The sequence below is a fragment of the Charadrius vociferus genome, unplaced genomic scaffold (genome assembly GCF_000708025.1).
Source record: "Charadrius vociferus isolate BGI_N301 unplaced genomic scaffold, ASM70802v2 scaffold549, whole genome shotgun sequence".
Classification (NCBI taxonomy): Eukaryota; Metazoa; Chordata; class Aves; order Charadriiformes; family Charadriidae; genus Charadrius; species Charadrius vociferus.
The window spans coordinates 840,916-855,334 of NW_009650103.1; the positions used below are offsets into that span (position 1 = coordinate 840,916).

General features: G+C 48.9%; 2 protein-coding genes across 2 annotated transcripts in view; both read left to right on the plus strand.

The window, feature by feature from the left end:
* The first annotated feature begins 7,619 nt into the window (after positions 1-7,619).
* Positions 7,620-13,770, plus strand: CEL (carboxyl ester lipase). The gene is made up of 11 exons (XM_009892240.1): positions 7,620-7,696; positions 8,213-8,363; positions 8,798-8,920; positions 9,268-9,465; positions 9,566-9,696; positions 10,133-10,240; positions 10,454-10,571; positions 11,427-11,613; positions 12,168-12,371; positions 12,793-12,990; positions 13,504-13,770. The coding sequence occupies exons 1-11, from the start codon at positions 7,631-7,633 to the stop codon at positions 13,712-13,714; spliced, it is 1,695 nt and encodes a 564-aa protein (XP_009890542.1). The 5' UTR covers positions 7,620-7,630; the 3' UTR covers positions 13,715-13,770.
* A 107-nt stretch (positions 13,771-13,877) lies between these two features.
* GTF3C5 (general transcription factor IIIC, polypeptide 5, 63kDa) overlaps positions 13,878-14,419 on the plus strand; it is a 14,731-nt gene continuing 14,189 nt past the window's right edge. Inside the window, exon 1 of the mRNA XM_009892314.1 lies at positions 13,878-13,956. Coding sequence (XP_009890616.1) covers positions 13,878-13,956 — 79 coding nt within the window. The remainder of the gene's footprint in view (positions 13,957-14,419) is intronic.

Below are 14,419 nucleotides of genomic sequence, written 5' to 3' on the forward strand. Positions count from 1 at the left end.
CAACAGGGAGCCCCCATCCATGCAAACCACCCTGGTAAGTGCAGCGTGAGAGTTGCAAATGTGAACATAGGGGCCTGAGGGAATGTACACGGTAGGTTTTCTTAGGAAAGAAGCCCAGCCCGGAGTCAGATTTACAGAAAAAAAAAATACAGATGCTTACTGAGCAAGCTGCTCCTGTTCAGGGCCCAGAGCAGCAGCTCTCCCCCGTGCTGCCTTCCCTGGTTTTGGGAGGGGACTCTAGCATTTCAAAATAACACTAGTCACTAAGTTTCTGTGTACAGATAATTGCTTTGTTCTCCCTTTACTGTTTCTGAAAAATAGTAAAAAGAAAAACCCTAAGTGCATAGAAGAGGGAAAACCTGACTGTTCCCATCTGAGCTGCAAAAGTAGGGGCCAGCAAATACCCCTTCGCACCTACTACTAGGGCAGCCATAACCAAATCAATACAGCTGAAGATTGTAGCAGAGAGACTCTCCCATGTTTGTATGAGCTCCCTGGACAAGTACAGCCTGTGCAAGCTCCCTGTCCGCGTACCTCAGCCATGACAAGAAGGGCAAGACGGGATTCCCGCACAGCACACCCTCCGCTTGGCTCCCTGCTGAGGATGTGCCATGCAGGATAAGACCGGTGTAAGACCAGCAGCTTCAACACATTGCATTTCTTCAGTCTGTCAAACCATGCTGTTAGCAGGTCACTGCTCATTTAGACTATCTGGACAGCTGTCATCCTGCATCTTGCCCACCTTTGGGTCTTTGGCTGGGTTCAAGCTGGTGACTGCAATCTTGCTGGTATCAGGGGATTTTACTGAGCGCTGAACCCGGTGGAAGCTGTGACTCTGTGCTGTGTTCACACTTGGCTGCCTGGGTGCAAGTGCTGTCCCAAGCCCTCCAAGGGATATGAGGGAGGAAACCTTCTGCAGCAGCGATGTCAGCTGGGATATCTCCAACGTGAGCTAGTCACTCAAAGGCTTCCTTTCTGGTAAGTAACATAGCTTGGGAGTTATTCAGCTCCTCCTAAAGCACATATCTAAAATGGAACAGAAGTCATGCCTTCAATGCACCTACTTCTCTCGCTGAAGAGCAAGGGAGCCTAGTATCTGCAGACATCTAGAGTTATATGACATGAGTCACACCCCTGTGGTTTCTGCACCACTCTCAGGCCAAATTTCTCACAGCTGTTTCTGCTCCAACCCATAATCTACTCTTCCCCAGGCCATGAGCAACCTCTAAGCTGTTTAATTCCTCCGTGCATCGAGGGTTCCTAAGCAAGTTCTGAGCATAACAGACACATTCAGCACTGACAACACAACTCTGAGGTTCAAGGCTTCCTCGTGAAGAATGAGGAGTCAAAAAGCCTGACCCCATTGATTCTGCCTTCCTCTTGAATAATTTTAAGGCAATAGGACTTTTATCTTACATCCCAGGCCCTTCTATATTAGGAGCTTTGGTGGGATTTTTGGCAGTGGTCAAGTCCGCTGGTTTCTTCTCTTTATAAAATAGAAGTTATCTCTTGTCTCAGTTGGGGAAGGGGAAGCCAGAGATGATGGAGCATTCTTGTTCTTGAAAGGGCCCCATCCTGAGAGTGTGGACATGGTGAACCAGTGTGTCAGTCAGACATCCCTGTCCTGGCTCCTTATTTAGATCCAGCCTCTAGCAGCTTGACTGTAAATCAGTCAGGGTCAGTGGACATCCAGGTGTGACACTGCCTGGAAAAGAGAGTCCAGGAACTGGAGCTGCATTTTCTGATATCGTAGCATCATGGAGAAAGCTAAATATGAGACTCAAAACTCAAACAAGCAGGACTGTATTCCTGGCTTTGCCATTGTCAGCTGATGTTAGCCAGTCATTATCCTTCTCTCTGTCTCAGGTTTCCCATCTGCAAAGTGGGGATAACACAGACATGTTCTGAGATCTACAGATAAGAGCAAGGTAGAATTGCTGCACATGCACAGTCATCTTACACTGGAACAGCACCTATCATTGTGAAAAATCCCACAGAAAATGCATAAAGCATCAAAGCAAAGTGTCTGCATTGTGATCTGCCAACCCGATATGCATTTTTCACTTTAAAATATTTGCCCAAATTTGAGTAGACCAACTAGAAATGGAACTCAGGTCACCTGGACCTCTAGTCTTGTTTCTTAACCAACTTTCTATCTTACCTCCTTGAAGTATAACTTAAGTAGAACATCCCAAGTTAAAACTCTGTTCTTAGGAAAAGTATCATGTACTATTGGTAAGTTTTTATTTCTGAGTTCTGGAAAATATTTATAAAAATATGCACAAAACTCATTTTCTAGTGCTTTACATTAAGGGCAGAGCTGACAGAGCAGGAGACAGTCTTTGTTTTCAGAGTGAATGCATGTGGGGCAGCTTAGGTTTGCCATCTTAACTGAAAGTTAAGGGAAATATTAGCTAAAAATTAGAGAGGCATATCTGTGTGCCTGCTGCATAGTGTCACAACAGCAGTGTTGGAGGACTCAAATACTAACCATACTTTGCATTTAAATAGCACATTCTGCCTAAAGATTTCAAAATGTTCCACAAAGATGGAAACATCTTATCCTTGTTTTACTGCAAGGAAACCAAGAGCCAGGGAGAGAGAGAGAGTACCTTGAGAGAGAGTGACTCAAGGTCATACAGAGAGTGAGTGAACGACCTAAGAAACGTACCAAGGCATTTCAGCTCCCAGCTCTTATTTCAATCATTAGGCAGTGAGCGAAATTCAGACCCGTTGTGATGAAAACAGCTGCATAAGTTGTACCGATGGAATTTGGTGTATCCTCACCAAATAAACAGGCACAGGAATGGCTTGGAGCCTGACTGGACGCAGCCACTACACACAATAACCTATTTCACGCCAAATCCCTCTTTTCTTAACTATGTGTTCCCACCAAAGTGGGCACAACGTACAACAGTTGGCAGGATTTAGCCCCTACTCCTCACGTTCTCTCACAGCATCATTATAAATTTTGCAGGAGATACAACACAAACGTTGTGGTTGTCAGGATCAATAATTAATATTTTTGGTGCACCACCTCCCTGGCCCCACTTCCTCAATCCCAAAGTCCCCAGCAATCTTAGCTCGGAAGGGAATGTGACTCAGGCCTTCAACTGAAGGGCTGTCATCTGCAAACCCTGAAGACTGGATGTGGCCGTGGTTTTATCACTGGCCACCAGCCGCCTCTAGAGCTCTTGCCTCCTCCCCAATGATTCAGCAAATCTTCTTCGAGGAGAAAAACAAGCACGCAAGTGAACAAATCACAATGTCAGATTACAAAGATGAGCGGGGAAAACCTGCAGCTCAAAGGAGGGAGATAAAAGCTGGCGAAGTCACAGGATCCAAGGACTGAAAGGCCTGGCAAAGACTTGTTTTTGGAGGAGGGGCAATAAGAATGTGAAAAATAAGGCTGTAATTTGGAGTCTTTACCCCACAAAACATTGCTAACAATAAAAGAGAACACAACATGGAAGGAAATGAAGCATATTCTGCCCTCCGGTATCTGGGTATTGCACAGGGCTGATAGGGATTTTTTTTTTACAGGCGCAGCTGAGAGCTAAATAAACCATTCTGGTTTACACTGGAACAAACTGCCACCAAGCAAACTACTTCCAGAAGGGGTTTCTGCTCTCCAACCAAGATTTTCAATAGTTTGGAAGCCCATTATTAGGCATTTTGAACACTGCTGTTCCTGAGAAGGGTTCTGGGTCATTTGGTATCTAAAGGCATAGCAGAGCACAGGTAGAAATAATGTTTTAACTTCTACAGTTTTGGCTGCTGTATCATATTTATATATTTTTATCCCTTTCCCATAAATATTTTGTTTTCTGCTGTAACCACTCCTGAGGTGGAGCACAGTGTCAGCTTAACAGCTCGCGGTACACAGCCTGTAGAATAGAAAGTGAACAAGAAACTTTGGCCAGACTTTAGTTAGGAGATGTAGTATTTCCCCTAATGGCATTGAGCCCAGACACTCCGGTCAGAGCCCAGTCTTGCAAGACTGCCATGAAATCCTAACGCAAATAAGAGTGTTTGCAATTTATGGAGAGCTCATGTCGTGTTTGGGGAACCTCTCAACCCAGTGGCTCTCTGATATTTGTGAGGCAGAGATACAGCCTTCCACTACATTAAATGCAACACAAAAAATAAGCACAAAAGGAAGAGGAGCTTGGGAACTGTGTATTGCAGATGGATAAACTGGAGCAAACTTTGGTCTCATACTGCTTTTACATTCTTCCTGATTTCCTTCACTAACCAGCCCAGAGATCAATGCTTTGACACTGAAGTACAGCAAAGCAGGACTGACTTACCTTGCCATAGGTTCGTATATTTTCTGTGAATATTTATGAATTCACACCACCAACAACTCACAAAACCTCCTTGCCCGCTCTCTGAGGGAGTCGGGTTTTGGTATATGTACTTAGAGTGCCCACCACTCTCCCCTAGGAAACACAAGGGAAGCAAGCACAGCGCAAGCCAGAAGACCTCCTCCCAAACTCACCCAGGGAGTTAACACCATCCAAACCACGTGTGAACAATACCAGGGCTGTCTCCTTTTAAAGCATTTCCTGGTGCAGAGCTGCCACCTGCTCTCACAGGTTTGGGGGTTTCCTCTGGTTTAACAATAATCAGGTGTGCTCTTAGAGCTGGAGTGGCAGAGCCAAGGCAATTACAGTTTTTAAGATGAAAATGTGGCACTACTGCACTCTACAGGCTGAAAACAGCGAAGATATAATTTTTTTTTTTTTAAATCACAATTTTTAAGGCTCATAGCTTTGGGGAGGGAGGTTGGTTCAGGGCTCCCGGGTATTTGGGGCTGGGGGTTCTGCTTCTGCCCCGTTCCGGAGCTCTCACAGCACGAACGCACCCGTTGCCCACCATGCTGGGACAAGCCGGGGGAAGAGCAGCGGCTGTAACACTAGCACAGGAACACGCACACCCCCAGACACCCCAAAAGCCCTGACTGAGGGACTCCATGACGGTAGAGCAGCGGGGCTTAGCTGTGCTCCACGGGAAAAGGGGAGCTCAGAGGTGGGGGCGGTTGGTTGCATGGGGTGGAGATGGGATGGAGACCTTCAGCTTTTTCGCTGCTACCCCGTTCTGTTTTATTGCTCTTGATTTGGCAGTACAGAGGCAGGCACGCTTGAGAAACTGCCTGAACAGCAGAAACCTTGGCAAAACCTCAGCAAAAGCTCACTTGAGGACTTGCCAGGTGAGGGGACCTGGTGATCTGGTGAAGATGACTGCCTCCCCCAGCACGCTCCACGCCACGTGGGACGCAGTGAGCTCTGCCTGCTTCCAGTGGGCTGGAGTGTGCAGGAGTTGATGCCATATGTTCCTGTGACTGCGCTCACCGAACCTGTTCACTCCTGACCCGCGGTTGGTTTTGCCAGAAGAACAATCTGTGAGATCTCCCACAAGAAACATCTTTCATTTTCTCACTGTAGTCCTTCATCGGCACTTAAAAAAAAATAAATTATCTAAACTGCATTTCCATCTTGCCTTGTCCCTGTACCCTATTGATCTGCAGCAACTACAGGAGAGAAAACGCAGAGGGTGAAGCCTTTTGTGCTGCAAATACATTTCACACAAACCAGTAGCCTGAGGGTTTTCTGTCAGATAGTACATGGGACCTCTGTCATTGTGCAACTGGATGTAGCTTTGCAGGTTTCTTTTTTCTTTTTTTTTTCACATTTAAATTTTCTTTCCTCAATGGTGTCACCAGAATCTTTTATGGTACCAGTATATGATTCCAAAATGTGGATAAAAAGGTGGAGGAAGAGCTGAGAAAGGTACGCGCCTTAGTCCTGAGCTGGGCTGAGCACTATGCCATGGCATGCAGAACTCGCTGAAAATTGTTGTGGTTGTAACTGGTGCTGGCTTCTCTGAAGGTTTTGTGATTGTGTTTCCTGTTTAACCTTGTTAGTGAGTGCGATATGGGCCTGTGTAATTAGGCCAGGAACCCAAATCCAGGCCTCTGGGTTCCACTCCAGTTTGATATCAGCTGTCCTTTGCCCTTAGCAAGACACACATTTGCTTTTTCTCTTCTCTAATCTATCAAATGAGAAGGGCTGTACTGGCATATTTTGCCAGGGATACAAGAATTTTTGGTGTTCCGAACAGCTGCAGCTCCCCTTGAAATGATGGATGGGATAAAAATTTGTCAAGGGCATGACAATGTCATGTCAGGAAAGCGAGTGAGTGGCGTGTATCTGAAATGCCACTGAGGGCTGTGAAATTTTCTTCCTGAGAGTTGTCTGTGTTCTGAAAACGAATTTTGCAATGTGCCTTCTGCAGCGCTCTCCAGCCCTTTTGGAGACTAGACTGGCTGCTGGATGGACACTGTCTGTTTTTCTGAGGATAACGATGGGAAAATCCGAAGTCTGACTGATATAACAAGTCTCAGTAGACACCACTGAGACTGCTGTATTCAGTTCCATGGTTGTTTCTGTATTATTTTAGTTCTTTGAAGCGCTATCTGGTCTCAGAGTGCAGTAAAAGCCAATATCAGTGTCCACACGGACAAGCTGAAACTTCTGTTGCTGTATTTGGCCTATTACATGCTGAGTCTGTACCTCTGCCCTTGTGGCTGTCTGAGGCTGCTAGGAGGCAGAGCAAGGGAGCATCAGCTGGGTGTTCCTGGTTCTCTACATCTTGAGCAGGACGTTAGGACTAAGACTTTGGGACAGAGGATTCCCCTGCTCTGATTTTGCAGAGGGTAAGTTGAGGGAAAGGGCTTTCTGAGGTCATCTAATAAGTCCATAACAGAGATGGCAGCCAGTCATTAACATCACATCACATCTCCCTGTTTCCAGGTTAAATGGTTCCGTTGGTCTGATAGCTCTCCTCTCCCCACCTTGCTGAAGTCAGCATATGCCACAGACCACCCTGCCTTTCATGCCCCCGTCCAGCACCTCTGTTTCTGAGCGAGGGATATTCTGCAGGGCGCTTGCCCTCAGTTCATTATTGGTTTTCTTTCTTCACCTCTAGGTTACGCCCCTAATGATAGGCCCGTGAAAGCGAAACGCAGCACATATAACTACAGTCTGCCCTCGCTAGCTGATGCACTTCTCCATTCCGTTTTGACTTCCCCAGTAGTTAGCAAGGACAGAAGGAAGCAGGCAAGGGGGTAGAGCTTCAGGTCCGCAGAGGTTGGCCGCTCATTAGTCTACCATTGCTGGCTGGATTGTTACCACCCCGTCACAGAAATTAAGGATCCGCTGGCATTTTCCAAGTCTTGTGTATTCCCCAGTGTGTTATGAGTGCCAGGTTTCTCATTAGTGGCCGATAATATGCTCTAATGTGTGTTTCAATATGATTTCAGCCTCCTGGTCTTGTGTGAGGCTTCTCAAGGCTTCAGCATTTTTTTATGTTTGCTGGCGTTTCGTTAGACTGAGATAATTCCTTAGGTTTGACCTCCAGCCCACAAAAGCAACATCTGCAGGGCTCTCACACAGTGACGCCAGTCTACCTCAGCCATGGTTCGGCCTCAGCCTACTGAAGGACAAGTGTGTAGAGGCTCCCCTGGTTTACCTTAGAGCCAAGACTGGGTCATGGCATTGACACACAGCTGCACTCCTACCTATATATATGTAAGTCTCCATGTGGGGACTTCAGGTGTGTGCTCACCATGGCTCGCTGGGAGATCCTGTGCTTTGCCTTGTGCTCCTACCTCGGGGTAGCATGGGCTGCAACCGTAAGTACAAAAGCACTTCTTATGGCTTTGCAAGATATTTTGCCTGTTCCTGCCTGAGTAAGCAAACTCCTGCTACATCTGGTCAGGGGCTCATGAAAAAGGGCCTGCAGACCATGACAGCCAAGGCAGGATGTTTTCCTGCCTATAACTTGGCAAGGTCTCTCACCAACACTTTTCCAAAAGTTCCTGCACAGTTCTGTGTCAGGTCTGACCTGGTTTACGTCTTAAGACTGAAGGTCTTCGTGTTCTGCCATTTGTCTTTGGGAGTGCAGGGGAATTGCTGCTGCCTGTCTGCTCCAAAGGGCAGCTTGCAGGACATCTGCACGGGCACATCTCCAGTGGCAGCTACAACTGGGCTTTCCGCAAGGGTCCAAAGGAACGGCTGGGGAAGGCGGGCTGTGACTGGGTCCATCTGGGGGACTGGGCAGGGTAAAGTGTGTGTGCTGGCAGCAAGGGAAGCCAGAAGCATGAAGGATTGTGCAACGGATTTTCTCTTCTCAATGGTACCACATGTAGCTGGGTGTGGTGTACACCGAGGGCGGTTTTGTGGAAGGCGAGAGTAAAAAACTGGGACTCTTTGGGAATTACATCGACATCTTCAGAGGGATCCCCTTTGCTGCCCCTCCAAAGACTCTGGAAGACCCCCAACCTCATCCTGGCTGGGATGGTAAGATCCAACTTTTGAATGCCTTTGGTTTGGGGTTTTATTTTTGCTTCTCTCTCTTTAGTCCATTCTTGACAAGACAAAGATGTTATTGCCTGTTTTCATCTAAGCAGCATCAAGAAAAAGCTCTTAGTCTCATAGTGGGTATGAGAGTCTGTGTCTAAGTGTTCCCAAGCAACTCAAGTAACCACATGAAGTAACAAAACCCAAGCCTGACACCTGCATCTCCCCTCCCCATGCCTCGGCTGTCCATAGCTAGTTCACATGGGAAAGGGTCCCTCTTTGTCACTCCCTCAGACCGGTCACAGTGGCTGGGGAAGCTTTGCTGCCTCTGTGCTGGACTCACAGAGGAGAGAATGGATGGACAGATATTTGCACCCAAAGGATGGAGTTGATACCTCTAACTAGGACCTACTGTCTTCCCTCTCTCCTCTCAGGAACGTTGCAGGCAAAAAAATTCAAAAATCGCTGCATGCAGATGACGCTTACACAAACCGATGTCCGTGGGACCGAGGACTGTCTCTATCTGAACATCTGGATCCCTCAAGGGAGGAGACAGGGTATGTGCTTGGCAGAGACCTGGGGAGGAGATTCTCGGTTGCCTTTTGTGGACAAATTGCTCCAGAGCATCTCTCGGCAGCTACATTCCCATAGCGGGCAACTGCAGGAGCACTGATTTTCAGAGGGAACGGTAGGAGCCATGTCAACCAATGTCCCTCAGCTGCAGCCTGCTGGGAGTTTCAGCCTCTTCTACAGAGCGTGGACTTTCTTGGCCATAGGCTATCGCAAAGCATCATGTCTGTTCATGCCCAGATGCAGTGATGCTCAGTGAGTGGGTATGGGTATGGATGGGCAGCACCTTCTAGCTATGTTGTGGCTCACACTGCTTTTTTCCCTCATCTCCCAGTCTCTACCAACTTGCCAGTGATGGTCTGGATCTACGGCGGTGCCTTCCTTGTCGGAGGGAGCCAGGGAGCCAACTTCCTCAATAACTACCTCTATGATGGTGAGGAGATCGCCGTGCGGGGCAACGTGATCGTGGTGACTGTCAACTATCGCCTGGGGCCCCTGGGCTTCCTGAGCACTGGAGACGAAAACATGCCAGGTACTGTAGCTGCTTCTTCTTCAGGGGACCCTGTCACGGGTCCCCAGCTTATCAGCTTTGCTGTGCCCTTGCTCAATGGTGGGTGCTCTCTGCTGCTTAGGGAACTACGGGCTGAAGGACCAGCACATGGCTATTGCCTGGGTGAAGAGGAATATCAAGGCTTTTGGGGGTGACCCAGAGAACATCACCATCTTTGGGGAATCAGCCGGTGCCGTCAGTGTCTCTCTGCAGGTGTGTTGTCCTTGTTGAACCCCACCAGAGCCACTTCTCTTCTCTGTAAATGGGAGAGATGGTCCCCTTGGCACTCTGCTGCCTTCCTTCACACACGCCACCCGATTAACATCCTCTCCTGCCTGGGGACAGCAATCCTCAGCATCTTTGCTTTGTAGCTGCTCCTCCTTCTTCGGTTTAATCAGTCCCACTGCTGCAGGCATGTGTCCTCACTTTTGGGACCTCTGGTGAAATAGCACTTGCTTGCCATGTCCCCCTACTCTGCTCCTCTTCTCACCATATCACCTTTAACTGCTGAGACTGTTAAATAGCACAAGAGCTGGCTGTTTCCCTGGACCTGGTGTGGAAGCTGTGAGGCAATCGGCCGGGTCTGGCAGGCAATGGGCTCTTTGGGAGTTTGTACCTGAAACCCTCTTGTTTCTATTTTACACCACAGACGTTGTCCCCAAAGAACAAGGGCTTGTTCAAAAGAGCCATCAGCCAGAGCGGTGTCGGTCTCTGCAGCTGGGCCATCCAGAAGAACCCGCTCGCCTGGGCTAAAAAGGTAATGTGCAAGTCTTGCCTGGGGGGATGGAAAACAAAAAAGGGATTCCCTAGAGAAGAGCATAACTAGCAAGAGATTCGGCAGGAGCCATGCTGCCAGGCACAGAGCTTCAGAAACGCGCTGCTTTGAGATAAAACCAACCTCTGCCTCTGAAGCTGGTAATGAAGCCTGGCTTCAGAGGGTAATGCTGGAAGGTTTCTCTCTCTCCTGCAGCTTGGACAAAATGTGGGCTGCCCCACAGACAACACCACCGCCTTGGCCAACTGTCTGCGTGTCTCTGACCCCAAAGCTCTGACACTGGCCTACCACCTGCAGCTGACCAACCTGCCCAGTAAGTCCTCTGTGGCCCATGCTGTGGTCCCCTACCCAGCCCACCCAGGGCTCACCATGCCTTTGATGGGACACTGGGGCAATTGCCAGGAGTGTTGAAGCAATGCTTGTGTCCTTCATAAAGGGGACAATAATGACAGATCTTGCAGTTGCCCTTCCACAGGCAGGTGCATGTTGAGCTGAATGAACACAGTTCATCATGTGATAGCAGTGGTGGCAAAAGAATTATCCAAGGTCCATGCCTTGGCTCCAAAACAGCTCTTTGGACTTTCTGTTTTGTGAAAGCAGCAAGAGCAGTTCCAGAACACAGCTTACAAACAAAACGATAATTGACCAGAGCCCTGCTATTTTAATTTGAGTCGCTGGGTGGAGTGTAGACCCTCACAGCTTATGCTTTTGCTGCCTGTGAGAATATCTTTCCCAAGAAGGCTCTCTGCTTGCTCCCCTCATGCTCCTAGTAAATAGCCCCAGTATTTAGCCTTGCTCAGGACGGAGAGCTGCACTGGCCTGAGCTGGCTGTCCCGGCAATGAGTGAGTGCAGCCAGATGGGGTGGGGAGGAGAAGTTCTGCTCTGCCCTACCTTTGGCTGGGCTTTTGGAAACGGGCTAGGGGAAGGAGGAGAGGAATCGTCAATGTTACCTGCCGGTACTTGACTGGCAGGTCTCTTGTTCCTCTCCCCCATCTAGAGGAATGAGGTTTACTGAATGTGATCCCGTGGTCATGCTGAAGTCACCACCCAAGCTCACATTCACCTCAGGCTATTCCTTCCACAGTTCCTTGAGCCATGGAATATGCCAGGCCACACATCTGCCTTTTCTCAGCTCCTAATGGACTCTGGTTTTGTCTCCTGCTGCAGCTCCACTGGTTCACACACTCGCTCTCACTCCTGTCATCGATGGAGACTTCCTCCCAGACATGCCAGAGAACCTTTTTGCCAATGCTGCTGACATTGACTACATTGCTGGGGTCAATAACATGGATGGACACATCTTTGCTGGCATTGATTTACCTGCTATCAACCGCCCATTTGTGAAAATCACTGCGTAAGTGAAGGATGCTCTTAAAACCTTAAACAGGAGGAACCTTATCTTTAGTGTAGCCCCCAAACTCCAAGGAGTTAGACCTGAGTGGACAGGGCACTACCTTCAAAACAGTATGTCACTCCAAGCTAGGGTGCCTAGGGCATATATTGCCAAGTCCAGAGCCTTCAAAAGAAAGGACCAACTAGTGGGCAAGCCTCCCCATATACTTTTAAGGTGCTCCTGAACTCAGCACCGGTGACAGGCTCGGCAGCCCTGATGGTCTCTGTCTAGAGCAGGTACATGCCAGACACACTGGGTGCCCGCCCCATAAGACTCCTCTTTGCAGACCAAAGGAGCTTGCGGCCAATTTGGGCCCAAACTGTTCTGCTGAGAAAGCTGGGAAGCACGTGCCCTCCATCTAAAACCTGGGATGAAATCACTGGCTTACACCAGCAAACCATTGCTAACCACAGGGTTGGATGTGAACATGAACAGGAGCTGGGATCCGTTTCCATGAGGCCTGCCCCACTTGAAGCTGCTGGTCTGTAATTAGTTGATACTACTTGTCTTTTCAGGGATGAGGTCTATAACTTGATCAAAGGACTGACTGTGGACAGAGGCGAGCGTGGAGCCAACGCGACGTACAATCTCTACACGCAAACATGGGGCGATAACCCGAGCCAGGAGCTCATGAAGAAGACAGTGGTGGGCCTCATTACTGACTACATCTTCCTGGTTCCCACACAGTGGGCACTGAATCTGCACCTGCAGAATGCCCGGTGAGCATGGAGGAGCCCTGGGTGACCATGGGCAGGAGCCCAAAGCCCACCACCTCAGGGCTGAAACGTGGCACACACAAACACTATTTCTCTAATGCTGCAAGGAAGTCATGCTAGTAATTTGGTTTAAATTCCCATTAAAACAAGTTTTTGCTTCCTAAAAACTTCAGACTTCATCCTAGCAATGTTTGATGCCATGAGACATGGCAGTTGGATGATATGAGGGTTAGGGTGAGAATCAGAAATGGAAGTTAAAAATTACCAGATAAAAGGATGTTTTCTCCTGAGACCACCTCTTAGTTGCATGTGAGCATTTTCCAAGCTGACTGTCTGGCTCTGTCAGTATTTGGAGCGTAGTTATGAACCTGCACCCCTTTCTCTGCTCTCCACTTGCAGCTGCTTAGCAAGTCTATTTCCCCAGGAAGGCCAAGACGTACAGCTATGTGTTCTCCCAGCCATCCCGAATGCCCATCTACCCAAGCTGGGTAGGGGCAGACCATGCTGATGACCTGCAGTACGTGTTTGGGAAGCCCTTCGCCACCCCCCTGGGCTACCTGCCCAAGCACAGGACTGTCTCAAGTGCCATGATTGCTTACTGGACCAACTTTGCCAGGACAGGGTGAGTGATTCCAGTTCCACATTTGGGGATTGCTGCAGCACTTCAACCTGCTGCTTTTGCCTATTAACTTCTCAGGAGCTATTCCCAAAAGCGGGGTGTCCTCTGTCTGTACTTCTGTTGTGAGCCTGGCTTTATGTCTCCCAGTGGTGGAATTTGCTCTGGGTCCTCCTCATCCAGGGAGCACCTGGGGACAGCAGAAGCATTTTGAGAACTTGTGAACTCTGCTTAAACTTAATTATGATGTTTGCTTGCAAATCCAGGCCTTCAGACAGGAGTTAAGCCCCTGTCTGCAGCTGGGGACGATACTGGTGGGGACCAGGGGAGGAGACTGCAGGTTGGCAAGTCACTTGTAGCAGGCAAAATTGCTATTGCTTGTCCCAATGTCAGACTCTCTCTTTACACTCACTTAAAGCCTCACTTGAGCAGAAGGGGTCCCTGCCGAACTGCTCAAACCTTGCTGCATCCGCAAGCTGCCCCGATAAAACTGAACTTGTGTTTCTTGTTTTTCCCCAGTGATCCCAACAAAGGGAATTCAAAGGTGCCCGTTAGCTGGCCGCCCTACTCCAATGAGGCCACTTACTACCTGGAAATCAACAACAAGATAAACCAGGACTCTGTGCAGCAGAATCTCAAAACCCAGTACGTGAACTTCTGGAACACAGTCTATCAGAGTCTGCCGCAGGTCGCCAACATCTCCCAGATCCAGGAACTGCTGTGGAGCTAAGAAAAAACACCTTTTAAAGATAGGCCCAATGCATTAAAGGCTTGCTTGTAACTGAGCGATTCTGGCTTCTCCATGTCTTTGCTGTGACAGGATTTTCTCCCTAAACATTAAGGTCAGGCAGCAAACGACATCCAGTCCCTGGGCAAAGCGTGTTCCCCTGGCCATGGCGCAGCCATGTCCCAGGGAAGCTGCTGACACAGGGAGCCGCAGCTCAGCCCGCTCTGCCAGCCCTTTGGCTCAGGGTTTGTTTTTCCTCATTGCCTGCCTGACCCCTGGCAGGACAGGCCCAATCCTGACCTGTCCTCTGGGTATCCTTGTGTTACCATCAACACAGAATTGTAGAATGGATTGGTTTGGAAGGGACCTTAAAGATCATCTGGTTCCACCCCCCTGCCCTGGGCGGGGACACCCCCCACCAGCCCAGGTTGCTCCAAGCCCCGTCCAACCTGGCCTTGAACACCTCCAGGGATGGGGCAGCCACAGCTTCTCGGGGCAACATGTGCTAGGGGCTCACCACCCGCACAGGGAAAAATTTTTTCCTCATATCTAATCTAAATCTCCCCTCTTCCAGTTTAAAACTGTTCCCCCTTGTGCTATTGTTCCCCTCCCTGATCAGGAGTCCCTCCCCAGCTCTCCTGTAGCCCCTTTAGGCACTGGAAGGGGCTCTGAGGTCTCCCCTTTTTGGCCTTCTCTTCTCCAGGCTGA

Coding starts and splice junctions, on each gene's coding strand:
- CEL (XM_009892240.1), top strand. CDS start 7,631: ATGGCTCGCTGGGAGATCCTGTGCTTTGCCTTGTGCTCCTACCTCGGG. Junction 9,697..10,132: donor CCGTCAGTGTCTCTCTGCAG/GTGTGTTGTCCT, acceptor TTTACACCACAG/ACGTTGTCCCCAAAGAACAA. Junction 10,241..10,453: donor CGCTCGCCTGGGCTAAAAAG/GTAATGTGCAAG, acceptor TCTCTCCTGCAG/CTTGGACAAAATGTGGGCTG.